The 27,961-nt window shown below is 42.6% G+C and overlaps 1 protein-coding gene across 9 annotated transcripts in view; it reads right to left on the bottom strand.

Annotated features, from left to right (window-relative positions):
- Positions 1–27,547, bottom strand: part of Myt1 (myelin transcription factor 1) — a 64,444-nt gene extending 36,897 nt beyond the window's left edge. For 3 of the 9 annotated variants that reach the window (XR_375392.4, XM_006500581.4, XM_011239932.3), the window contains exons 1-4: positions 23,412–23,504; positions 8,238–8,338; positions 1,303–1,357; positions 300–330 (exon numbers count right to left, since the gene is read on the bottom strand). Coding sequence is in view for 8 of the 9 variants with exons in the window: in XM_006500581.4 (XP_006500644.2) it covers positions 300–330; positions 1,303–1,357 (86 nt within the window). In the remaining variant the exon portion in view is untranslated. Of the gene's footprint in view, positions 1–299; positions 331–1,302; positions 1,358–8,237; positions 8,339–23,081; positions 23,505–23,537; positions 23,851–27,458 lie in introns of those variants that run through there. The other 6 variants (NM_008665.4, NM_001171616.1, NM_001171615.1 and 3 more) reach the window with 5 other exon arrangements.
- Between the last annotated feature and the right edge of the window lie 414 nt (positions 27,548–27,961).

Genomic DNA, 27,961 nt, shown 5'->3' with positions numbered 1-27,961 from the left:
ATCATCCCCACATGGCACGGTGGACGGCAAACAGGTAGACACCATTGTATGCAAAAATCACCAAAAGCAACTTGTTGTGGTTTGGGGGACCATGGTGACAGTGCAAATGCTAGTGAAGAACAGTTCGAGGGTGACCAATTTTGAGCTGAGAAAGAGCATAGTTGGATATAGACAGCAAGATATGTCACAGAGAAAAGCTGTTTCCTCAGACACAAGAGTTTGTGGGAAATTTTATAAAAATTACATTATGGGCAAGAAGGTGGAGAACAGTGCTTATGCAAATAGGAATACTTTCTTACCTGAGGTCTGCACCTGTGGTCTCTGGGGGTCCTGGGTAAGATATAGGGAAAAACAAAAATACATATACATAGGACTTAGACTTTCAGAAGAATATTTCCCTAAAAGTATAAACCTAATAAAATAACTAACACTTTCACAAGGACAAGATGCCCACCCTTTGCTGACCTATAAGAACTTCCCCCGAGGTCAGTAGAGTAAGCTGCCCCCTTAACAAGGTGCTTGGTCTGGGATCCCTACACCAGACATACACACACACCCCAGATTTTCAGAGAAGACCTGATAATCTCTCTACCCTCAGGCTCAGGGTGTTATCTCTCTGTAATTGCAGATAGATGTCAGCTTTTGGCAGGATATATTACCTACCAGATTAAGTTGCACAAAGACTAGAACCAGCAAAGATGTGGCTGGTCACAATGATGGGCACTAACTACAAGATATGCAGGAGTCCAACCAGAATAGGCAGCGCTTACATATTCAAAACTTTTGAATACTCTGTGAAGCCCAACTGGAAGCTCCAAGTGAGAGAGTTGGGGTGGGGTGAGGGGATGACCAAGCAGGTAAGCCCCAGTCTTAATAAAGTGAAAAGGGCCGATCCTCTCCCTTCCACCCATTATCAAGTCTACCTAACAGCCTTAAAATGTCCAAGAGCACCAACAATAATCTCTGGAAAGAAAGGGGCCACTGGCCAAAGGCTAGTGGTGGCCGAAGGCCAGGGACCTTTCCTTTCTAAATTAAGCAGGTTCCTGACTGAACTCTGCTCTCCCACTCTGTGGAACTGTACTTGTCCCCACACTCATACAGCCTGAAGCAAATCTGTATGAGCTGAAAAGGGCTTCAGGAAACCCTTAAATACTGCATCAAGGAACAATCGAGGAGCCCTAAAGTCCCAGATGCCTAGTATAGGCCAAAAGCTACCAGGAAGCTGAGCATTTAATTACATCAACAGTTTAGAGAGGGCAGCTGCCAAGGATGGGGACCAGGCCAGACTGCATTGGCACTGACCTCGGAGGGTCTTGGACCGTGTGCGGGCTCGCTTGTCATCACTTTCTGAGCTCATCTGCAAAGTAAAACAAGCACAATGTTAAGAACCACCCAGGGCAAGCACCTGCTGTGTCGTAAACCATCAGAAGCACTGGGTCATTTTCTGACTTAAGTTTTGCTATGGCAGGAAGATTATCTGTGAACAACAAGAATGGGACCAAAAGAAGCAAGTTGGGAGAATGTGGGGGTTCTGCTGGGGAGAGACCACCAGGCTTAATGATATCTTATTCACACCTCCTAGTGTCTCACAGCACTCCACCCACACTGCTCCAGTTTCCTATCTGCCCACAAAGCCTCGAGTGCATAGGTATTCCATAATAAAAGGGGCTCCTGGCACAAAGAGTAACACCCACTGCTTACCTTATCAGGCAGGTACTGAGGTACAGGGCATATTGCTGACCATAGATTCAACTGGTGGAGATGAAACTGGGTCCACTTAATATAGTCCAGGGCCTATCTCCCATGGACATTGTCTTCCTACCCTACACAAGTTTTAATATTCCTAATATACTAGTGTCATGTGGGTAAAAATTGGTTGCTTGAGCAACACTGAGGTGTTCTCTGGCCTCTGGCCTCTGACCTGTCAAGTGTATTAGAATCTTGACTCACCTAGAGAAGCCTCCATAGGGCTGCTGCCCACAACATGTACTTTGAAAAAACCACAGAAGAGCTACTATGAAGGTGACAGCCACAGATAGGGCACATCTGAGGATGAGGGTCCCCAGGTGAATCCTCATCTTGTGTCACCATGGCAAATCTGAAGGAACAGATAAGATGTTGGCAAACTCTGTGATGTGGGAAACAATCTTCTCACAGATAACAGGACTGAGAGGAGCAGGTGTACACCCAAGCAGAAGACTGGCTAGTTAAGACTTACTACCTGCCTCCACAGTCAGAAGAGATAGGAGGCAAACCAACATCTCTCCCAGACCATGGATTATACCAGGACAACAGAGCTCTGTGTGAGTGGTTTGGAAAGGAGGAAGTAAGAGAATGGGATATGCTGCAGAAGGAAGAGACTGGCAAATTCAACCCTCTACCTCACCAAGTAGGAAAACAAAACAAAATTAATTCCTCAGTTGGCAGATGAAATTCACAAGTGAACTGTTCCATGAAGCAGTATAGCATACAGTGATCTATATAATTTGTTAAAGAAGAAAAATTAAAATGGGGTAATTTATGCAACCTGTCAGCTCCAGGGTATGGAGCATAATGCCATAAGCCATGTGTTTATTATAGCCTTCTCATAGAACAGAGACAATTACTATAATTTCTATTTTTAAGGCAGAGGCTCCCCGTGGACCAATGGCTCACACTTAAAGTAAAGAGAGGAGCAGGTGTCAAAGGGACGTCATTACATCTATGAGCCTTCAAACGTCGATTGCACTGAGCCAGTGCACAACGCCTTCTGAGGCAGGGCACACAATACATCTGATTGCCCCATGCCTGTGTTCAGCTGAAATGTAATCTATAGCTTTTTGTGTCAGTTTTCCCAAGGAAATTGGCAGGCATTCTGCTAGATTAAAGTATGCCTTGGCAATTTGGATTTCCTGTGGATAAATTATTCAAAGGGCAGAGAATAGAGAGGGTTACAGGGATGTGTAATGGGCATTGCTTGCAAACTGTGAGCTCCCATTGATGAAGCTAACAGCTGTGGCATTCATTGTCCTGAGCACCTTCTCTTTCCGATTTACTTGCATCAAGTGTTCAATGTACAAGAAGTTCTCTTCAGTTTGCATAGCTTTGATTTAAGAAGGAAACTCCTGAACTTGTGGGAGAGAAGCCAGGCTCTTTAGTATGATGAAAATGCGCTCATAGGATCTGGATGACTTGTGAAGTCAATGCCAAAGGGTGATTCTCCTCTCACTTTTGAAATTGACAGTGGTAGCTGCTGTAGAGGCATCTGGCAAAAAATGTGTGAGAAATTCACATGCTTTCTTCTACAAAGTACTGCAGAAGGCATCTATAGACCTCTTACCTATAAGTAGTATAACTATTAGGCCATCATGCTCAGGGAAGCACTGTGCTTAACACTGCCCAGACTCACTGACTAATTGGCCTGGCATCAGATCCTAAGACTTCCTGCCTGTTCCATACATCAATGGTCCCTGCCTATGGTACAACTGACTGATGCAAAGGCAATGAGGTGCTTCTCAATTTTCCCTTAATTTGTTTTGTTTGTTTGTTTGTTTTTGTTTTTTTAAACAACCCTTTTATTTCTTCCAAGCACAAACAGTAACTGTTTTGCACATTAACTCAATCGCCTCTTGCCTTGAGGGTGAAAGGGTCTCTTTGTTCAGACAAATAATCTTGCTCCACTGTGAGATCGGGGATCTTTCCCAGGAACATCTGCTGTTTCTCTAACATCAATGTTACACTGCTGATAGAGCACAACTTTAGTTCTGACATTTTATCAAGTTTTACCTTGTATAGGAAAATTGGAGAAAATAATTTCCAAATACAAACACTGTATTCAGCCATATCTATTACTTTAGCCTGAGAGAACTCTGTCTCTATCCAGGCACTAAACTTGATTCCTTGGTACTATCTTAAAAGCAATCTCACTGGAGGGTGTTTGTTTATTTTTGTTTTTGTTTTCATTTAATTTTGTTTTGTTTTTGCCTCGAACTGTTCTGCATTGCTTTAGTAAAAGCAAGACCAGTCATTCAGGCTTTTTAAACACAATTACTAGACCCTTTTCATACTCACTTGCCAAACTGAGCTCCCTGTGTCAAACCTTTACAAAGTCAAGAACCAAAATATCAAATACAACAAGAAGCCTCAAAACCTGAAGATTACTTTTGGCTCTATTTTGGTTGTCTGAGAAATAAACTCAGAAACTCAATACAGCCAAAACAATAAATAGCTGGTCTTTAAAAAGAAACGATGGGGCCAGGCATGGTGGCATACACCTTTAATCCCAGCACTGGCAAGGGAGAGGCAAGCAGAGTTCTGTGAGTTCAAGGTCAGCCTGGTCTATATAGCAATTTCTAAGCCACACAGGCTTAAAAAAGAAGAAGGGGCAGGGAGAGGAAATAATAATCAAGAGTTGTTTCTTAGAGGCCCAGGGATTCCCTAAGTCAGTTGGTTCTTGTTGACCTTTACTTTGACATCTGAGTCCAATTGCCCACACCCTCCAGCATGGATGGGCTTCCTACCCACTTCTTGCCTGATATCCAAGGATTATCCAAGGGCAGAATCTGTGCTGAAACTTGACCCCAAATGGAGGTGACATGGCCTTGGGAGTTTTTCACATCATTCTAGAAAGGCAATGAAGCTGTTCAGGAGTGAACACAAAGATAAATAACCTCAGATCCCTGCGACCCTGAAACCCTGACTAGGGATAGGAACAGTGATCTGACAAGTGAATACCTAAGAGTATCCACGAGAGACACCTCAGCATTGAGGTAAGTTATCCCCAGGAGCCAAGAGTACCTTTGGATAGACAAATCAAACTCAATGGTCAGACCTCTGCCATTCCTCTGACCACATCTCTTTATTTGTTCCTAACCAGTTCATTTCCTGAAAGGTCCCCATCTTGTGCTGAGGAGAGCTCCCACCTTCACAAATGTGAGGTCATTCACTGCTGCCTCTTGCAGAGAGCTATTCAGGACACATCAAGCAAAGCACAGCAGATGGAGAAAAGAATGAGTGAGTATGTGGGGCAGTCAAAACTATCTTAGAAGCTGGTGCTGGTGGAGGAGGGATAAATCAGAGAGAGCTGAGCAGATAGCTGCAGAGTCTTGATTAGAAATTCTGGGCCTCTTGATACCATGGGCCATTCATTCTAGCCCTGGATTGGAAGGAGATACTTTGGTGTTTTATTTTACTTAAAATGTACTCTAGCTAGGAGTGATGACACATACCTTTAATCTCAGCAGGATTAAAAACAGGCAGAAGCAGACTGATCTTTGTGAATTCAAAGCTAGTCTAGTCTACATAGCAAGTTCCAGGCCAGCTAAGGCTACCTAGTGAGACAGTATCTCATGGTGGAAAAATGTGCTCTAATAACCAGAAAAGCTAAAATATTAGAATAGATTTAGAACAGTTTTTAAAGCCATAGGATCATGTAGATTACCGTGTTCTAACAGAAGACTAAGGTTTTTGTACACACTTCCTCTGGAGACCTGGGGGAGGATGTCTTCCCTGCACAGAGGAAAAAGCTGAAGTAGCTATGGGGTAAAAATGTAGCAAAAATTGGTCATCCCTTGCCCTGGTTCACTTGGCAGTATCTTATTCACTCCATTGAGAGAAAAAATAAATACAATGGTTTGTCTTTTGGGGGGGCTCTCCTTGTGGCAGCCAAAAGGGTTACAAACTGTCTTGTGTTCTGACAGTAGTAGTAACCTGTGCAGACCCAAGTCCAAATCTACCACTGTGTTGGGGAAAAGAGCACTCCACTTAGGATTCATGAGCAACCTTCAAGCACCAGACTTACTTTCTCCTCCATAAAAACTACAATCAGGACTATCAGAGTCTCTATCCCATTTTCTGATTACCATTAATGCTTGCCCTTCCTTTTGTATGTAAGCTCATAGGCACAGAAGGATGCAAAAGTTCCCCTAGAAGTACATTCTACTTCCTATAAACCATGTGCCCGTGCCCCTATATCCCGCTAGGAGTCATCATAGTACTTCCTGGGTCTTTGCAATGGTAGTTCTGTTCCCCTTTGGGGTATATCCTAATACATGTCTGACATTACCCTCACTGTTCTTCCACCAATTATACAATCTACTTACAAGTAAGTAGACCTGCCACTTCCTGTGATATAGAAATGTCACTACCCATGAGACATTATTCAGAAAATGCCTCAGGATGGGGGTATCTTTGACAGTTCTAAACATCAGATCTGGGCTCACTCCAACCCCTAAATAAAAATTATAACCAATTAGGCTACCTGGTAAAGCAGTCATATCTGTTTCAAAGTTCATAAAGGGAATTTCTTTCTTTGTTTCTTCTTTGAGACATAGTCTTGCTATACAGCCCAAGGACTTATATTGTCCCTCCTACTTTATCCTTCCAAGTGCTGGGATTACAAGTGTACTTAGTTATAAATGGAATTTGTATCTCTCCAGGGTCACTGGTTTGTATCTCTCCAGGTTGTTGATCCAACAACATCAAGTCAGACAGCTAAAAAAGAGAGTTACCTCCATCCCTGAAGTTACTTCTGTTTAATTGTCCTTACCAGAGATCCTTGTTTCATAACTAATTGTCCACTAAGTAGTGTATGCCTTGGGACCAAAGGTTTTATTCTTTAAGGTTCAGAAGGCATTCAAGGTTCACCATCTGTGCCTAACATACTAGCACATGGTTTCCCCTAACGTACCAACATAGGCCTTCTCTAACAGCCCCACATGGTCCTAAGCTATCCAGCTGCCTGAACTGTAGTGAGTTCAGAAGGCAAGCATACCACTGATCTTATTATGTGGGCCACTTCCACGGTCCTTCCTGTTGGCTCCTCATCTTACCCACATGCCATCTTAGGTCACTAACCTATGCTATTTCTCTTAGTCTCTGTCAAAGGAAATCACCTATGCTACCCCTCAGTTCTGACCCATCAGTCCATTCACATCTTCCCTCCTCTGCTGGCCTATTCTTTATCTTAGTTTTTTGTTTCTTTCTTTCTTTTTAAATGCCACCATGTAATAGCTGTCTTGGAACTCACTATGTAGTTCCACTTGGCTGGCCTTGAGCTCACAGAGATACGTCCAAAGTAAAACAGATTGGCTTACAGATGACACAGTCATAAAGCCTTAGTGCTGCTAATAGGGCCCAAGTGTCAGCCACAGGCTTATTACCAGCACCTGCATTCTGAACAGTCACATGTAGCTCATGGCAAGCTCAAACCTTCTGAGCATGTTGTGCCTGGTCTGTGGAGAAACCAGAGTCTTCCTACTTCACTTTGACAGGGTACCAAGCAACTACAGAAACTATTAGGCTTAGAGCCACTTTCATGGTCATATGATCTAACACCCATGTCTCTTGGGGAATCCTCTGGGCTTGGGTACAGTGAAATGAGAGAGGTCAAAAATTCAGTAATAGAAATAAATAATATTTTATCATAGGACACTGTGCTAATCATACTCAGCACACTGATAAAGAATCAAAATGAGTCTGAGTACTTAGCAAAGTGATCATAATAGACCTGTTAATTATACATTTCTATCACCAGACATGAAGGAGAAATAGTATATTCTAATAGTAAAATGCAAGTACCCTGAGATGTCATTCTGCCTTAAACTCATGGTCTTTTCTATCTATATTTAGGCTGTCCCTTATCCTGGATGCAATGCCTAGGTGTTGACTGAGACACTCAATGCAAAGCTTCAGCATCTCAGATAATAAGTTGACATCTGGACACCAGAGAGATGGATCAGTGGTTAACAGAACTTATTGCTCTTTCAGAGAACCCAGGTTCAGTTTCTCGCACTCAGTGGCTCACAACCATCTGCAATTCCAGTTCCAGGGAACCTAATGCCCTCTTCTGACCCCTTACATCACGCACAAGCATACATACAGGCAAAATATTCATAGACATAAAATAAGTGAATCTAAAACATTTTTAAAGAGGTTGGCATCTGGCCTCCAAGTATGATGCCCCATGCTTCTTTCTATTTTGACTCCCGGCTCTGATGTCATCTGCTCTGGAGAGTGGGTCTCAGACAGAGTAAGTCAGTAGGAAGTTGTAGAATTAGAGGGTTAGTGACCAAAACCAGGGTCATAGATAGGTACTATCCCCAAGATCATCCCCAAGAGTATCCTTGGGAAGTAAGGATCCTGTGTCACCTCTATTGCCTGGAGTTTTATCTATTCATCCTTCTTTCTCTAACTAAAAAAATGACTAGGTGATCTTGGTCCCCATCTCATCTGTGAAGGACCCATGGCCAAGCCCTTACCTTGTTGTATCTACACAGGAAATGTCTCTCAGTTCTGCAGCTACTAGTCTTGTCTTCCTGTGTCCACCTCTGGGTCAGAAGTTTGCCCCGGAACTCATTTTCTGAGGATTTAAAAGAATAGAAGTTCAGAAAAGGGAATTCTGACAAATATCAGCTAGGCAGACACATGAAGAGAAAGAAAAAAAAATGCAGGACACTTTTAAATGTAGCACAGCACAATCTCTGGAATCTATCTGAAAGACAAACAAATTCACTGCTCATGGGTGTTCCAGGAGAGAGAGAGAGAGAGAGAGAGAGAGAGAGAGAGAGAGAGAGAGAGAGAGAGAGAGAGAAGAAGAAGAAGAAGAAGAAGAAGAAGAAGAAGAAGAAGAAGAAGAAGAAGAAGAAGAAAGAAGGAGGAGGAGGAGGGAGGAAGAGGGGGAAGGGGAGGGGGAGGAGGGGGAGGAGGAGGGAGAGGGGGAGGGGGAGGTGGAGACCCTTACTCTTTAGAAGCAGAGGGCCTATACCATGGCCTCACCTCTGGTGGCTATTTTGCACATGTGTCACTGGGTGTAGACACCCTGTTCCATTCTGGGCACTAGTATGGATCATATGAGGCCCACTTGGAAGCAAAGATGGTATTGAGGGATTTTGAAAACTAACTGGCCAATGAGTGAGTAACTCAATCATAACTACATTTTTTTATTATCCCAAAAGAATGTGCAGCTCAGGTCCATTTGCTTTTGTTAAATGTATGTTATGTTTTCAACTTCTCAAGCACCCACTGACTGAGGAAAGTGAAGCCCATCCGGTGGGCCTGATCATTTCTGATAACATGGCCTCTCACAAGGAACTCTGCACCCCACTAGCACTCATTACTTGTTTTCAGTATATTTTCTCCTCCTGGTTTTACCTCTCTCCAGAGCAATGCCTACAGTTAATATTTAATTCTCATAATTCACATAAATTCACACATCTAAGCAGAGGCTGAATATATCAGCTGGACACAACAAAGAAATTCATTGTGTACCTATTCCCTGAACGTCATTCCCTGTCTCCATGACAACCTGCTTTCTATGCTGCAGTTTCAAAGGAAGGTCATTAGTTACCAACAATAAAAACAGGAAATGAATATTCCTACATTCTGCTTTCTTCTCCTAGGAGAAGGCAGATTGAGTACACATTATCATAAATATTATCTTCTCCACCACTACCCTATATTTTTAGTGGGATGCATTACCAAAACTGTTTTTATCCAGAATTCTACCACTCCTGGCCCCAGTCACCCTATATCATGACCTTGTTCCTTGAAAATATCTCCATCCCCTTAAAGGGCTCAGAGTCCCTTCATGAGCCAAGACAAAGAATAAATTAGACGTAGCTGCCAAAGCTACAAAGTCTCCAAAGGAACAGGGGTCCTGTAAGACTGGGGCACATCCTAAACCACAGAAGATTCCTAAAAGAAGAAGCCTGCTTCTCTTTGAACTGTGAGTTCCCTATATGGAAATACTGAGGATCAGCTTCATTTGACCAAAAAGGGATGAGGTGTAGGACTTTTCTCACAATTCAAGGTCTCTGGGTCTCATCTATAGAGGGAAGTTAATGGTCGTCATTATTGAGCAGGTATCAGGTATGCTTTCCCACAGATATATCTATATAATCTACATCTCTCTATATATAATATATATATCATCTCTATGTCTGTCTGTCTCTCTCTCTCTCATCTATCTATCTATCTATCTATCTATCTATCTATCTATCTATCTATATCCATCCTTGAGTCTTATAGCAGGAACTGTAACCTAGTGCTTATGTACCAAAAGAACCACTAGGCAACTGCCACCAACAACATAAGATATCTAAGAAAGGGATCCATGCAGAAGAAACCATTGGGAAGAATACATACTTGGAAGGTGTCATAAGTGAACAGTCAAGAATTGTGCCAGCCATTAGGTACTCTTTATGGGAACTGGCATATAAGGGTTATCATGTGTCTCCACTGTACCATTAAGGAACTGGGAGACAACTGGACCCTGAAAGGCTCAGGGTTCTGATTCTGAATATATGTCCCAGAGAACATGCTATAGAAGCCTGTGTACTGACTGGTTCATGAGGCTCAATCAGAATTATTTGTTATAGGGTCATATACAAACATGTGAGGTGACTGGAGCATAGCTCAATGACAACTGAAGGACAGTACTTAGTCTAAATTATGAAAGGTGTCCCAGAAGCTACCTGCCCTAAAGGCATCTCCTGTGGGTCTCTTCTGCTCCTTAGCTTGTCATGCATATGTATCTGAAAAGGAACCTCTAGTGTTCTGTGGGATGAGAGATAAGCAATGTATGGCACTTCTACTGCCTCACCATCCCTAAGATTTTGGAAATCAGCCCTTTGGGACTCTCCACCACCTTTAGCCCAAGAACTAATGTTTTAAGTCAACCTGAGATACCACATCTGCACAGCAAAGTACCAAGACCTTAAACTCATCTACTCCCTAAAGTGTGGCTCTTATCTAACATTAGTAACAAAGCCAATGAAGCATTTCAGAACAAAAGCAAAACACAGGCTTTTCCTCATAACCCGTAGACACAGATCATAGAGCTCAGCAAAGTGCTGACACCCATGTCAAAACTTTGTATAAAAGATCCTGAAAGCAGCATGACACAATTTTTCTTCCTTTGTCTGCAAGTTTCTTGCAGCAATAAGAATCACTAAAAGGAGTCAGCAGTGTGGGGTTCTCATATGATCCCTTTATTTTACACTGGGACATATATATGGCAAGGTCCTGCCCTATGAACTCTGCATGCTATACCTTTAGTCTACTATCTAGACTCTATAAAATCCATAATTCTGATCACATACTAAGTCCAACAGCATAAAGTACTAACTAATCTGAGGAGAGCCCTACCCAGGAGTGTGGAGACCAGAAGCTATGCTTTCCACAGATTCACAGTGGTATCACCAAGTGGTCCATAGTTCATGATGACCTGACTCTATGGTCACCTTTCCCTATAATTCTTAACACCTTTGTACACAAAGTGAGAATAACTACTTGGAGATTAAGAAACATTTGAAAGAGCCCTTAGAGATGCTTGAAAACAGTGTTGATTTTGTCACTGTCACCACCTTTACCACCAGAAATTGACTAACAAAGAGGTTTTGGTCAAACAAGACTATTTGCGGATTCTCAAGTGTCTGATAAGTTCATCTGAATCCTATTTCTCTATGTGAACAGCCTCCATACTGGAGAACATGCTGCGTAGAAACAGCACCTATAGCTAGGATAGAGTGTTCATTGTAATCTCTGTTAGAGACCTAGAGCCCTTCTCTGTGTTTGTTCCACAGGGATCCCAGATCCACAGTTACAAGATTCTGTGGGGGAAAAAAAACAATTTTTTTTTACTTAAAACAAAAAATTTAAAGACAAAGTTGAAGGACTCATGCTTCCCTGTTTCAAAACTTACCATAGCACTAGAGTTACCAAGATAATATAGTGTCCTCACAGGATGACCATGTAGATAAATGAGATAGATATTCAACAATGATGCTCGAATGATTTAATGGGAAGAATAATCATTTTAATAAATGTACTGAAACAACTGGAATCTAATAGAAAGAAGATAGACCTCAAACAGTTTAAAAACATGCAACTCACAATACATCACAGACGTACCTATAAAACTAAAATTTTTAGAAACCCTAAAAGAAAACCCTCTTGACTTTGGATCAAGCAATGGTTTATTTCTTGTATAGAACACCAAAAGTACTAGACATAAAACTAAACTATGCATGGTGGCACATGTTTATTCCAACACTATGAAGGCCTCAAACAGTTAAAAAAAATGCAACTCACAATACATCACAGACGTACCTATAAAACTAAAATTTTTAGAAACCCTAAAAGAAAACCCTCTTGACTTTGGATCAAGCAATGGTTTATTTCTTGTATAGAACACCAAAAGTACTAGACATAAAACTAAACTATGCATGGTGGCACATGTTTATTCCAACACTATGAAGGCTGAGGCAGGAGGATTACATGTTCAAGGCCATCCTGGGCTATATAGAAAAACCAAGTCTCAAAACAACAATAACAAAATAATATAGGTCTGGAGAGAGGACTCATTGGTTAAGATCACTTGCTGTTCTTACAAAGGCTTCCACTCCCAGTATCCACATGGCAGCTAACAATCATCTGTAACTTCAGTTCCTGAGAATCCAATGTCTTCTTCTGGTTTCTGCAAGCACTACATGCATCAGCTGGACAAACACACACAAATAAAACATCCATACATATAAAATTAAATCAATGTTTTTAAATTTATATATATATATATATTGGACTTTTTCCTGGTTAGTTTTTGTCAACTTGACATAAGCTAGAGTTATCTGAGAGGAGGGAACCACGATTAAGAAGATGCCTTCCTGAGATTGGCCTGTAAGTGCCAGGTAGTGTTGGTGCACACCTTTGATCCTAGCACCCAGGAGGCATAGGCAGGTGGATCTCTGAGTTTAAAGCCAGCCTGGTCTACATCAAGAGTTCCAGGACAGCCAGAGCTACCCAGAGAAGCTCTGTCTCATAACAAAACAAAACAAAATAAAACAAAAAGAAAACCAACCAAACAAACAAACAAACAAACAAAAACACAAAAACAAACAGAAAGAAAGCTTACGGTAAGCTTATGGAGCATTTTCTTAATTAATCATTGATATGAGAGGGCCAAACCCATTGTGGATGGCGCCACCCTCTGGTCATGTGGTCCTGGGGTATATAAGAAAACAGACTAAGCAAGCCATGGGGAACAAGCCAGTAAGCAGCACTCTTTCATGACCTCTGTTTCATTTCTTGCCTCCAGATTCCTACTTTGTGTTTCTGCCCTGACTTCTCTCAGTGGTGGTATGAACCTGAGAATTGAAAGATAAAACAAACCCTTTTCTTCCCAAGATGCTTTTGGCCATGGTGTTTTATCACAATAAAAACCCTAAGACAGCTTTCATCAGAGTTGAAAACACTTGTCTTCAAATAATACCATCAATAAAATTCTCCTACATGCTTGCAAATCACATATTTGATAAAGGATTTGTGCTGAGAATAAAAAACTCTGATAACTCTTTAATAAGATAATGAACCACTTTTTAAAAAATCAATGAACTTGAAAAGATATTTCTCTAAAGACAATGTATAAATGGATAATATACATATGAAAAGACCTCAACATCTAGTCATGAGTTAAATGCAAATCAACTGCAAGGATATCACTTAAACTCTCACTAAGATGGTTATAACAAATTCAAAACCAGACAAGTATGAGTTCCAATCTGTAGAAACTAGAATCTTCTTCATTACTGTTGATGGAAATGTAAAATAGCAGTCACTTAGAAAACTATTCTTGGAATTCTCAAGTTTTCAGGTTTTTTTTTTTTTTTTTTTTTAGATCTAGGTTTTGTTTTATGTGTATGAGTGCTTTGCCTGCTTGTGTATCTGTGTACAATGTGCATGCCTGGTGCCCACAGATTTCAGAGTACAACATTAGATCCCCTAGAACCTGAGTTAGGGATGGTTGTGAGGTACCATGTGGGTTCTGGAAACCTAACCCAAGTCCTTTGCAAAAATCATAGTGCCATCACTGAGCCATCTCTCCAACCCCAATTCTCAAGATGTAAAATATAGTTACCATCTAACCTAACAATTTGATTCCTAGATATTCGTGGTGATTTGAATAAGAATAGCTACCATAGGCTCATACTTGAATGCTTAGTATCAAAGGTATGGCACTGTTTGAAAGGGTTAGGATTAAGAGTTTTAGTCTTGTTGAAGGAGACACTGTATCTCTTATATCAACCGGAGACAGGCACATAAATACTGGCTTTCTACCTGGTTAGAGAAGAAGACACACTTTGCAGGGTCTTATGTGCTCCAGAACCTTGAGAATAAAAGATTTTAAAGGAACCCATGCCAGCATCTCACACAGTGAACTGAAAGATAAGGTAAGGATTCAATTTTCAGTATGAGTCTGCTTAGGGAAAAGATTCTAGATTTACTTCAAGAGAACAATTAAGTGGATATTTACATCAAAAAATAATATTCTGGGTGCTAGAGAGATAGTTCAATGGTTAAGATCACTTGCTGCTCTTGCAAAGGACCTAGGTTTACTTCCCAGTGCCCACATGGCAGCTTATGTCATCCATAACTCTTGGTCCAGGTGGATCCAAAACCCTCCTCTGGCCTCTACAAGCACCAGGCATATGCATGGGGCACATGCACACAAGTATACACATAAAATAAAAATAAATAAATATTTTTTAAAATAACATTGTGACAATAGGGACTGCCCAGAAGAGATAAACTTCCTCCCATAGGTGTTTGAGTTCCAGGTCTTGAAGGCATGCCAACAATTTGTGGGTTACCTCTAGGTTGTGCAGTGCCAAATTCTTAACATGCCACCTTTGTTTTTTTATCCCAGGTTGGGAACACTGGGTCCAGATTCAACTTAGACAATAATAACCCAGGAAATGCTGGACTAGGGTTAAAAAGAAAAGATGATTCCATAGAAGTGCTGTGGGATAGGCCACAGAGAGCAGGTGAAGCCTGTGTATCCTGTTCCTTGCCCAGGGACCTTTGTAACTCCATGCAGTCAACATGAGCCAAGGGAGACAGCTGCTTCTGCGAGCCAGGAAGTCCCATGACCTAGATAGTTACAGATGCTCTTCTACTTCTGCCAGAGCAGTGTCAGGGCACATCAGTAGTTAATCTGCATCTGAGCAGAAGGTTGGACAATCATGCCTGGTGATCAACCAGCCACACAGCAGCATCCCTGCACCTGCTTATGTAGTCCCCTGCCTGGAGAGTTAGCCTCCCAAGCCATTCTTAAATTTCTCTGTAGAACATGGATGTGCAGCTGAGCCCTGGAGTTAGGTATAAGCTTATATCTAGTCTAGTCTAAAAATATCCTAATCTATTCTAAAGGATAAACACTTCCTATGTTTTATCTCAATCCTTCTTCTTCTTTCCTTGCTACTGTTCAGATTTAAGACAAAGCTGAGAAAGGCAAGAAGGAAAAATCAAATAAAATAATAGTGTAAAGGCCACAAAGCTAGCCACGGCTCATTTTAGACTGTGGGGAACCACTACTGGGGGTCCTAGGAGGACAAGACCTTAAGGACAATGACCTTACTCTAACATTTTACCATGGGTTACTAAGATGAACTCAGTAATGGGGCCACAGGCTGGCCTCTATTCTCCAGCACAATTCTCTGGGCATAGAGCAAAAAGCAAGAACAGGAGAAATGGTGGGGAAATAAGGATCATGCTCTGGCCAATCAGGAATGCTCTGAACATCAGAGGAAGGCTAATGACTCATTAGTCAAAATACTACATCATGAGACTTTACAGATATCGTTTAAAATGAATAAACATGGGATCTGGAGAGGGGGCTGACGAGGTGAACTAGTGGTTAAGAGCACTGTCTGCTCTTCCAGAGGTCTTGAGTTCAATTTCCAGCACTCACATGGTGGTTCACAAATGTCTATAACTATAGTCCCAGAGGATCTGATCAGATACACATGCAGATAAAACACGTATGCATAAAATATATAAATAAATCTTTAAAAACAACAACAAAAATTAACAAACTGAGAGTCTAAGGGGAAAGGATGCCTCCACAGTGTCTTCTAAGTACTAATTAATTGCAGAAGGAAAAGAGTAACATTAGGGACACACTGGGATGGCCCATCTGAATGAGTGTAGAGTTGGCATGTTAGACAAGGAACACTGGAGTCAGGCAAAGAGAGAGCTGTTCCTATGAACTCAAGTTCAACCACAAACAAACACAAATTGGAGGGCATTCTTCCAGTGCTCTCTCTTCAAATGGCTCTCCATTATGAAAGTCAGACGTAACATGGAAATCATTCCTATTTCAAACTGACCAACGTTAGACACCAGGATCCAGCACACCCCTCGAGGATCTGAAAATTAAGCTAGCAAAGGAAAGAAGGCTCTTGACTGCAAGGTATGTCTGCCAAGATCACTAGCAGCATACTCTAAAGAGGTTCAGAAGTGGTTTTGTTCTATACTTGAAATACTTCTTCAGGTTTGAAATTATTTCAAAAACAAACAAAATTGTAATTTACATGGATAAGAAAAATAATTTATCAGTAGAGTTCTCTGGGAAGAAGCAAGATTAAAGTGGGATAGGAAGGGAGTCTCAGGCACAACCTTTTAAGGCCCCTCTTTGCCCCCAATACATTGGCTTCCAGATCACTAATCTTCGGCACAGGCCCAACTCCTCTGGTCTTTTTGAATTGCTGCTTGGAACTCTGCTTCTGGCCTACTAAAAAGCCAGAAATCATCCCTAGACCAGAAAGTCTGGAAGCCTAAAAGTATAAGAGGAAGATAGAAACTGAAGCTGTCATGGAAGTTGCGTGGCTGCCTCCACCCACACAGAACTCTTTGGTTTGAACCCTTGCCTTTTTTGCTCTCCTTGCTTGGAGTCCTTGAAGCTCTAAAACTGCACCACCTTCCTCCCCAACCCTTCCAACCCTGGAAGAGTACAGTTGCAGTAGACATTTTTGTCCCTACCCTTGGTGGATAGGAGTGGACAGGTCCGGGAACAAAATAGCTTTTATCAGGAAACAAACAGGGCTACAAGAGAGACCAGGGGCAAATTTTGTTCTTCTTCTTTCCTGGTTTAATAAAGCTGAAATCCAAAGAGTAGAATACTTGCTGAGTGGAGCAGACGGACCTGCTTTTGCTGAGTTTAGGTGAAAATGAGAGAAGAGAAGGGAGGTGGGGGTAGGGGAGTCGGGAATTCTATAGCTTTGCACATTTCTCATTATTTTGCTTCTAAATCAGCCTCTGCTAGTACTTTCTCTATTCAATAAAAGCCAAATGCAAGCCATGTCCCCTAATCTCTCCAACAGCAGCTCACTGCTGAGAAAATAATACAGATGTAACTTCCAACATCACACACTTTCTTTTTCATTTATATGCAAATAGTGACCTTTCACCCAGGCTGTCTCAAAGAAATGTTTCCTTAAAAATGCAAATAGCATGTTGCAGGCAGTTACTATGACTGAGTCTTTCTTATATTATTATCATTATTTCTTTTAACCTTACCAATGCTGCAAAAACAACAGCTAAAGTGCTCCGCAGTAATAATGACTTTTCAAACCAAATCACAGGACTGGCTCTTCAGGCGGCCTGTCATTGGAGGCTGCCAACAGAGAAGGATGTCCAACTCAGGCAGCAGTGTCCCCAGTAGTCAGTGTCACACTGCTTCTACCCAGCAGTGGCTGTGATAGTGGCACTGCCATGTGGCCAGGTCTCAGCCCCAATAAAGTGCCTAGACACTAGTAGGACCACTCTGACCCATTCAGTCACAAGTGGAGCTCTACACTCATCCCTGGCCTGCACTGGGCTGGATAGAACTCAAGATGCTCTTGGAGCCTCAGCAGTCACCATGAAAATCCCACTCAGAAGAGTGAAGGTAGAGATTCCAGAAAGAAGTGACTCCCAAAAACCACTTAGGGAGGGCCAAAGAAGAAGCTAAGAGGAAGAAACAAGCATCATCAACCTGTTCAGAGGCACTGTAGAACCCATTCCTGATTGACACTTTGATCAGGCCAAGCCACAGGCTACGGACAGCCCCAGGGAAATAATGCCTACCATCCCCTTGCAGCTTTCCCTGAAGAGGTGGTTAGGTTAGGAAAGCAGGTGACAAGATAACAAGGCTGATATCTGGCTTCACTGAGTCATCACCAAAACATCTTTTGAGACCAGGCACCAAAAGATTTGCTATGTGAACCCTGAGACCAAGCACAGGCCCTGTTTTCTTCAGAACAGAAGAGGCAGGTTGAGTTCAGAACTACACATGGTAGTCTGGGAATTATTCCGACAGCCTAGCACTAAGACTAAATAGGTAGCTGTGTCAAGACTGGTACTCTTATCCACCAATACCAGAAACTCCCAGTCAAGCAATCTAGCTCAGAAAAGAGCAGGCTCTACCTCTTCTCTCTCTTGCCTTGAAGAACCAAGAGGAGATAGTTTTTAAAATAGCCCCATTTTCCTCCTTCCATACTAGTTCCTGTAATTCTAAGACCCTTGCTCAAATTTAAATTTGGCTAAGGAAGCACAAGCCTAGGCAGCTGCCTGCAAACTCACCACCATGCTCTAAAGTGACCTTTCTACTCAGCAACAGCCCAGTGCAGATTGTAAGGCTTAGCACTGTGGAAAAGTAGGCATTAATTTTCCAGACTTGATACACAGTGCTCATTTAAAAAGTGAACAGAAAGTTTTGGAGAAAATACAAATATGTCCTAATGTCCAGAAGCTTTGTTTCTTGAGTGACTGACTGACAAAAGAGAAGAATATCCAGTGTGATGGGTTAGCAATGTGTCTACAAGTCCTAAAATCATAGCCCCTGTACTAAGTCACAGCTCTCAAAAATTCTACCTGGAAATATCTATACAAACTGAAACCCAGATCACCATTGCCTATACACAAAACCATACTCCTGAAGATGAAGCAAGATATTGGGCAGAGACTCTCAGAAGATCAGAGATGCCACAAGAGCCCAACTCTATATCTGACAAACTCTTCTCTTTCTAAAAGTGGGACTAATCTAGAGCCAAGCAGATATTCTCGTTGAACAGACTAAAATGTCTTTTGGAGCCAGGCATAGTGGTGCTTGCTTTTAATCCCAGCACTCAGGAGGCAAAGGTAGACAGATCTCTGTGAATTCAAGACTAGCCTATTCTACATAGCGATTTACAGGACAGCTAGGGCCACAAAGAGAGATCATGTCTTACAAAGCCAAAAATAAGGAGCTGGAGAGAAAGTCCAAGCAGTTGAGTACTTGCTGATCTTCCAGAGGACCAGGGTTCGATTCCCAGGACCCATATGCAGCTCACAACTGTCTGTAGCTCCAGAACTAAAGGATCTGATGCCTCTTCTGGCCTCTACAGGCTAGACATTCATGTGGTACAAAAACATACAAGTAGGCAAAAATCCATATACATAAAACAGCATTTAAAAAATAATAAGCCGGGCGGTGGTGGCGCCACCCAGCACTTGGGAGGCAGAGACAGGCAGATTTCTGAGTTGGAGGCCAGCCTGGTCTACAGAGTGAGTTCCAGGACAGCCAGAGCTACACAGAGAAACCCTATCTCGAAAAAAACAAGAAACAAAAAACAAAAACAAAAAAAACAAAAACAAAAACAAAAAAAGAATGAAAGAAAAAGTAATAAAACATTTTCTGAGTTATAGTCATTATTTCTTTTTAAAGTAGCACTGAATTTTTAAAAATGAAAAAAAAAAGGATGAAGCAATAAATGAAGTTGGTCTTACAAGAAAAGCACACTCACTCCTAAAGGCATTTGCCAAGAGGAGAAGTGAGTTAAAACTGTATTGTGTGAGCTGTCTCTTGTGAGACTATGCCGGTGCCTAGCAAACACAGAAGTGGATGCTCACAGTCAGCTATTGGATGGATCACAGGGCTCCCAATGGAGGAGCTAGAGAAAGTACCCAAGGAGCTAAAGGGATCTGCAACCCTATAGGTGGAACAACATTATGAACTAACCAGTACCCCGGAGCTCTTGACTCTAGCTGCATATGTATCAAAAGATGGCCTAGTCGGCCATCACTGGAAAGAGAGGCCCATTGGACACGCAAACTGTATATGCCCCAGTACAGGGGAACGCCAGGGCCAAAAAAAAAAAAAAAAAAAAAAAAAAAAAAATGGGAATGAGTGGGTAGGGAAGTGGGGGGGAGGGTATGGGGGACTTTTGGGATAGCATTGGAAATGTAATTGAGGAAAATATGTAATTAAAAAAACTGTATTGTGTGGCTTCTAAGAACACTAGCTTGGCAGAAGCCTGAGATCAGACAATTTAATTTAATTCAAATGAAAACACCTCTTACATGGTTTCATTTTTGTTTTTAAGTGGCATTTAGGAAATCTTAATATATGTGGAGAAAATAAAATATGCAAGAACTTGAAGTGACAGTACCTTCTACTTGGAACCCTAGAACCTGCTCTCATCTGAGCAGTGGACAGTCTGTAGTGTCTTCAAAAAGCAGAAAGTCCATGGGGCACAGCAATAGCAGCTACTCTATTCCTTTCAAATAAAGTCAGCATCTTTCTTTTTTCTTTTTCCTCTTCTGAAGCAGTGTTTCATATATTCTATGCTCAAGTTTACTACATAGCCAAGGATGGCCATGAACTTCTGACCTTCCTGTCTCTGGTTCCCAACTGCTGGGATTACAGGTGTATCATCTCCAGTTTGTGCAGTACTAAGGATCAAACCCAGCCCTTCACACATACATGCTAGGCAAGCATCCTGACAATTGAGCCACACCCCTATCCCTTCAATCTCCTAGCTGGGCACCTAACCCAGGACATTGTGTTTGCTAGGCACTTGCTCTTCCACTGAGCTCAGCCTTCCCCTCAAAACCCTTTTAATGCTGCCCCCTCAAACTTCCCTATAAACTCAGACCACAAAATTTCAATTAAAATTACATCTGTAACCAATGAACTTTTGATTACTCAATTTTAAGTGCACAGGAAACGCAGACAGGCAGTCCTAAGACAAGAAGGGAAGAAAAAAGGATTTGCTCAGGGATCCACAGAGAAAAGCCAACAAACAGTGACTTTGCCCTGGTTTTCTAGGGTTAGGATAGTGGAGCACAAAATATTGGAGTTATTACCAGTGTTCAGAGTACCTATGAGCCAGGGCCACCAGAAGCAGCCACCTCTGCCACTTCTCAACTCCCTCTCCCATGCCACTCTGAGTCCAATGCTAACGAAGGTATTCTGACTGCTCCTGAACCTACTTTTACCTCCAGCCCAGGTAGTAGGATTGCTCTATCCTAAAGAACCTATTTTTCCAAAGCAGGGGTGCCTTTTACATTAGTTTATCTAAGAAGGATTCAATCCCTAACAATCTGCTTGCTTCAGTTAGCAGCTATTGGAGGCCTAATAGGTTCCTGGCACTTTGTCAGTCTGTAGGCTCCTTTCGATTGTACTCATCCAGGGCTGGGTCATGCAAACCAGCATTCCAAATAGTCCAGCCACTGCTAAGTCTGGCTATGCCAGAAGGTGGCCTTCTGGGTTCTGAGCCAGTCTTTCTATGGGCCTGGCTTTGGCCTTTATTCCATGTTACATGCTCGCATACAATATCACCCATTATCATCATCTGCACATTTGATAACCAGGACCAAAGGAGGACTAATCAAGGGAAGTGAGAGGTCCAGGCAGCACCTTGTGAGCCCTATGACCAACATGGTAGCCCACTGCAGTCAAGCCTGCACCTTCATTCCAGTACACCCTGCCATCTCTGAACACTCACAAGAATGTAAGCAGAAACTGCCACAATATTAGTACAGAACACTTTGTAATTCCAAAAGTGAGGAAGGTCTTCTCAGAGTGGCCTTTCATCATACAGCCCCTGAGAGTTTAAGACAAGAATACAGAATCTACACATCTGGGGGCTACCCAGAGGTCTGCAGGCAATACCCTCAGTTGCTGTTTGAACAGAAGCTAGAAGAATTCTCAGGACTACACCTGGACTCTTACTCTAAAGAGCATGGAGAGCAGGTTGATTTGGGATGAAAACACTTACAGATCCTTGAACTCCTGAACACTAATTTTGCTCAGCACTGTGGATCAACAAATTCCTTGAAGTCTAGCACCACCAAAGTACCTGGGAATCAGATAGCCTTTCTACAAAAAGATTCCATGAAGCTGCTTCTTTCTTATATTTTTGGTTGTGAGCCTAGCCTTTAACAGCTGAGCCATCTCTCCAGCCCTGCTTCTTTCTTTATGAAAGTAAACTGACTCAAATGCCCTCTTCTGCACAAGGAACACAATTTGGGAGGGGTAGGGCCATGCCTCAGTTGACAACAGCATACTACTGGGTACATAATCTTTGTTTTCCACTCTTTTATTTGTTAGTTAACACAGCCATATGGACTGAGGTAAAAATTACAGCCAAGGGCCAATGGAAAGAGGCTGTAGTGGCAAAGAGCCTGAGGCTGAAGGGAGACACACACACACACACACACACACAGCTTGACAGGTAAGGACCCAACACCCCACACTGTTGCCACCCCAGAGAAACTAGCACAGCCCTTTAGTGCCAATTAGATGCTCCCCTCCTAAGTTTGCCTTAACACATTCCTATTTTTGTTCACTTGGCCACTAGCCTCAAAGATACCCTCAGGACTAAGATTCTTTTTTAAGCCAGTGGAACCAAATGCATCCTCTCCCCCTCAAAAAAAAAAAAAAAAAAAAAGAACAATTTAATAGTCACAGTCATTGTTTATTATTATTGTTGTTGTTGTTTGCTATTTTACAGCTAACACAGTCTGACCAGACACATGTAATCTTCAAGCCATTTCTTAGAAGCTTTATTTCAGAAATTAAACAACCAACTTTACCAGCCAATGATATCCACTGATTCAAAGATTATATTGAAACAAGAAAGCATCCATGTCTGAAAGGAGCAGGCAATGAGTAGCTACAGCACTCATACACAAACTTCCCTATACTTGATTATTATCCTGACTCATAAAGAATATAAATCTCATGAACAGAGCCAACTCCTCCAGAGCACATGTGTATGCAATGGCATCTCTGTGTTCAAAGCTCAAACTGACTTCCTAGTTTTAAACATGAAAACCCAGTTACACTGGCACTACAAACAACTGCACATCCCAACTACACAAACACACACAGGAGGAACTGAGAACAGTAACAGCAAATGCTACCCCTGGATCCCACAGACACATGCTCCCTGGGTGTTGCTCCTGAAGTTTGAAAGTATGTGACAAGAAGACAAAATGCTCCCAGGATCATCTCTTCTGGGTACCTGGAGTGTGTGTCCCACAAGAAACAGCCAAGCTCCAAGTCTCTGCTTCAGATAGACCTGCATATGGGGTCAGCATCCTTCCTGGACACAGATCTTCTGTGTCCCATGGCCAGGCACATCTGTGCTCCTTTTCCAGAAATACAGATAAAGTTTCTTGTCTTGATCCACAGTGTCCTCCTCCCCTTATGCCTTTTCTATTAGACACACAACATGCCCATGAGAATCTCAGAAATGCAGGAAGGGCAGAGAAAGAGGAGGAACACACAGCCCAGGCAGACAGGGAGAAGAAAGCCTTGTCCTTCAGAACAATTTAAAAAGACATCCCCCAACCTGCTTTTTCTGCAAAGAGAGCTTTCTTAGAAATCCTCTCTGCTCTAGCCCTCCCCTCTGTCCAAGGGGAAAAGCTAAGCCCTGGGTATCTGCCTTTGTCAGCAAAAGAACATAACATTGACTTACCTTTCCCCACAGCTATTGTCTGTCCTCTTTCAAAATGACATCACGGAAAGCAATCATGAAATTTACATGGGGGGGTGGGGGGAGGACGGGGGAGGGGAAGGCAGCTGCCTCCCTCACCGCAGTCACGTGTGGGGAAGCCTGTGTGTGGGTTTCAATTAAATATCTTCTCCCCTCAGTGTGCGAACTCCTAAGCCAGCTAAAGGCGATGTCTCATTTACTTAATGACCGCTCTCATTAGCAGCGGTGGCACGGGCTGGCGGAGGAGGCTCCTTTGTAAATACGCTACCCATGAACCCTTGGGGCTCCAATATATCTGTTTACTCTCTGAGGTGAAATAAATTTACAGTATAACATCAGAAAGATGGATCTGCCAAGTTGAAGGTGAGAGGTGCTCCAAACCAATAGCTTTCCTGTTTACTGTTCTGAGCCTCACCAACAAATGTGCCCAAATCTGCCTAAATATATCTATAATCAATATACAGCATGATTGGGTTTTATCAAATGTAAAACACACAAAAGAGCAAGAAGCATTATGCCAACCATGCTCACTCCCCTCTTCTTTTTCTGCAAGTGGTTCAGTCCAATAATTCCTAATAGCAGCGACCGGAATGACAGATGCCCTGGGTTAGCATGGCTCTGGCGAAAGTGCTTTACAATATTTATTGGTGGTTAGGAATACAACCTCCCATCATAAAAAATGGATTGCAGAATTTATTTCTCAAATGAACTAAAAGTGTTATATGGGTTCATCTTCATATGGAAGTACCAGGAATTAGGGTGGATTTTTTTTTCAGAAATGATACCTAAGGTCAAAGATTGAAACAGTAAAGTATATTCACAAGGAACAGAGCAGAAAAGATGTTTTTCAATGACACACTTTCCCTTTTTGTTTTAATGTTTTGATACTAAAGTTCTCCCAAAACAAACAAACAAACAAAAAACACTTTAAAAATCTCTAAGCACTGCTATCCTAACCCTAGAAACATAAATTCACTGTCTGCAAGGAGCGACCGCCAAAACACCAAGAAGGAAAGTCTGTGGGACACACGCCCTGGAGATACAGCCTGCCTGTCAACCTCCTAACCTGCCAATTCTCAGTTTCTCTCAGTTTACAGAGCTGAACACAGGAACAACCTCAGGAGAACCCCGGGTTCGTTTGTCACCCCAAACTCATCCTCACACTGACAAATCAGAACTGGAAATTGCACTGGAAAACACAAAAATGAAAGCCAAATTATGATCCTGAGAAGACACTACTGCCACATCTAGAAAACAAAGCATGCACAGCACAACACAGAGGTCATTTCAGGTTTTAATAGAAAACAAATACTGTTTCCTGGCAAGTTGTGCAGAAATACCATGTCCTGCTTGATTTTCATAGACAGGCTTGGGCCACCAGAAGTCTGGATAAGATAGAGCAAGTATGCTGGTTTTTGCAAGGAGAACAGGTTGTAAGGACCTTGTGGAATGTAAGCAGAAGCCTCTCCTTCATGAACAATCCTTTCTAACACATACTTCATCCTCTATATACTGTACATAAAACAAGGAGCTTTGTTCTGAAACAGAAGTTATGTATGATATTTCTTACACATACAAGTAAAATACAAAATTCATATGGGGCATTTATTTAGCTCAAGCAAAAATGAAACAAATGCAAGCCTGCCAGTGGTCAAACAAGATGAAATATTAATTAGCCCAGGGAGGACATTTGAGAGTCCTACAATGATTGCCCACCATTTTCCTATTCTTTCGTGAACTCCTATCCATTAGCATAAAAGGACACATTCGGCTGAGAGCACTCCTGAAAATCCACCTCTATCTCCTCTGAACAAGCTGTCAGAGCTGGATATTTTACATCCCAAACCTTTAGCATTCAGAAATTCTATTAAAGCCTTATCGGCAGAATGCAGGCTCGGGGTGGCACTGTGTGCCATTGTTATAAGGAGAAGGTGGGGTAGAAGGGAGAGCCTGTGTTGAATTAACCTTACCCAGCAGTATTGAAGACTCCAGGAAAGCCATTTAATTCAGATTCATGATAATCAAACTTAAGAAATAACACAAACAGAGAAGACAAAAGGGAGAAGCCAATATGTGCTACAAAAAAAATCCTTGTGGGGCATCATTATTTTCTGAGGGAATGGAAAGTGTTTTTGCACAAACCTCAGTCTGTCAGCATTTCTATCCCTTCAAGCAGCCACAAGCTTCTTTGAGAGTTTTAGCTCAGTGGACTAGAATATGCTCCAAATTCTGCCTGGGGCTGTACTTTGAATATGCAAGGAAATCTCAAATCAGTAGCCAGGGAGAGCCCAGGACTGGCAACCTATCTGGTAAGTTAGAGATGTAGAGAGTTTTCAAGCTGGTTTGAGGAGTAAAGATTCAAGATCTTTGTCTGACAGTGTTGGAGAACAAAGCGGGGGGTGCCAGAAAAGAAGCAGAGTGGAGAATTTCCAGCCAACTCTGGGGTTTGATCACCTCCCTTCGACCCTGAAAGGAGCTGAGAGCGGAGGCGTGCCGCAGACTGATCAGCACTCTGGACAGCGCTCCCTTCACTCCACACCCCCACACCCCCACCCCCACGGAGCTGGCCTTTGTTCTCTACTCGCCAAAGCCTGTCGTATGCACCAGGTCCTCAGTTGCCAGTTCGTCTAGCAAGGCAAAGCAATTCCAAAAGTGTACTACCAACTCAAACAGCTCCTGCTTGTGACAACAGCAAGGTATAATCTAAAACTTTTTTTCCTTATATAAGATAAAATTTTGTCAGAATTTTTAAGACTCATAAAACATTTTTTTCAATAGTACACTGTTCCTTTAAGCTTTATTTCATAAAAATATGAAGGCAGGTTGCACGTGCCTTTTTAAGTTTGGGAAGATCTACAGGTAAACAATTTCTGTTGGGTTGGTGGGTCCACAGACTTTTCAGAGGAGGAAATGGAGAGATTTGAAAAGCTAAACTATGACTGCTGTCGGCTCACTCGGAAAGTGCTTTGTGTGCGCTGGGAGAGCAGACTTAATTGTTGCTTAACTGGTAGGATCATTTCAAATAAGGTGTAATTACTTGTGCAAATCCGCACACAGACATTCCAAGTGTCAGTTCATTTGCTTCATAAAAACTCTTTCAAGTAATTTTGTTCTAAACTTTCTGCATCTGTAATTGGCACCACCTTCTCCAGTGACCAGCTGGGGGTGAGGTTTTCTTGTTTCCTTCTGAAAGCTTCCCGCAGATGGGCGCCTGCCTTAATGCTGCCGGCGACAATTAGGGCGTTGTGTGCGCAGCCGAGATGGTCAGCATTAATATTGTATAGAACAGCTGAGGGCTGGGGGGCGCTGCCCCAGGCAGGCCCTGGCAGATGGAGCAAACAAAACCAGGAGCCACTTTACCCACACTCCAGGCTGACTTTGTGTGCTTGTCTCACACTCGCAAACATTTGGCAATGAGTTTATGAGACTCCCTCACACACATGCACACTTATGCCCTGCAACTGTGAGTGTGATTAGGATGTACCTAGCAGAAGAAGACACAAGACAACCAGTATAGATGTTCCCATTCACACAAAGAAGACATGAGAAGTCACAGTCCACCTCCACTTTCCCAGCCTCCTGGATCAGGGGTTGCTAGTATCTCTCCCTCAGTTGGCCAGCCAGCAGTCCTAAACAGAAACAAAGATACAAGCAGGCTCGCTACCCACCATCCACCCAACTTCCAACCATGGGTAAGCTGTGAGGCTTTCACAGGGTTCTGGGCTGTCAGCACCTCTGCCGAAAGGGACCCAAGATGTCCCCAGGGTCTCTGGCTGGCATTCAAGAGGAGTATATGTCTATCACTTTTTCACCCCAGAAAAGAACACTGAGCACTGACAGGGCATCCCGGCAGAACTATGAACAGCCTGGGGAGAGGTGCAAGGGGCTGGGGATGGTACGCACCCAGGAAGCTCCCGCAGAGCGTCATCCTGGCAAGATGGATGAACCTCTTCTCTGGAGCCTGGATGCAAGTCACTTCATGCTGGAAAAAGTTGCTGCACAAACTTCTGTGTCCCAGGACCCTGGGAGCACAGACCACAACCAGCCAATCAAAACAGAGAGCACATAATCACAAATTGATGCCGGCTGCCTGCCAATGAGGCTCCCTTCCCCACACAATGGGCCTCAGGCCCAAACAATGGGCCCCGCCTGCAGGCCAAAGCAGGGGAGTAGGAGTAGCCCCTCCCTATACTATAGTTGAACAGTGAAGGAGGAGATGTGGCTAGAATTGGGCTGTCACACTAGATCAAGCCTGCAGTCTGGTGGGAACAAGTCAGCAAGTGGGAAGGAGAACAGGCTTTTTCAGGGATGAGTCCTCTACATTACCCTATGTACAGGATAGCCCACTGAGGCCCTTTTGAATAATGAACTTGGACACAACAGGCCCCCCAGTACTGAGAAAGCAA

Source organism: Mus musculus, chromosome 2 (assembly GCF_000001635.26).
Source record: "Mus musculus strain C57BL/6J chromosome 2, GRCm38.p6 C57BL/6J".
NCBI lineage: Eukaryota > Metazoa > Chordata > Mammalia > Rodentia > Muridae > Mus > Mus musculus.
Note: the sequence above shows the minus strand (reverse complement) of the source record. Positions and strands in the feature narration are given on the sequence as shown.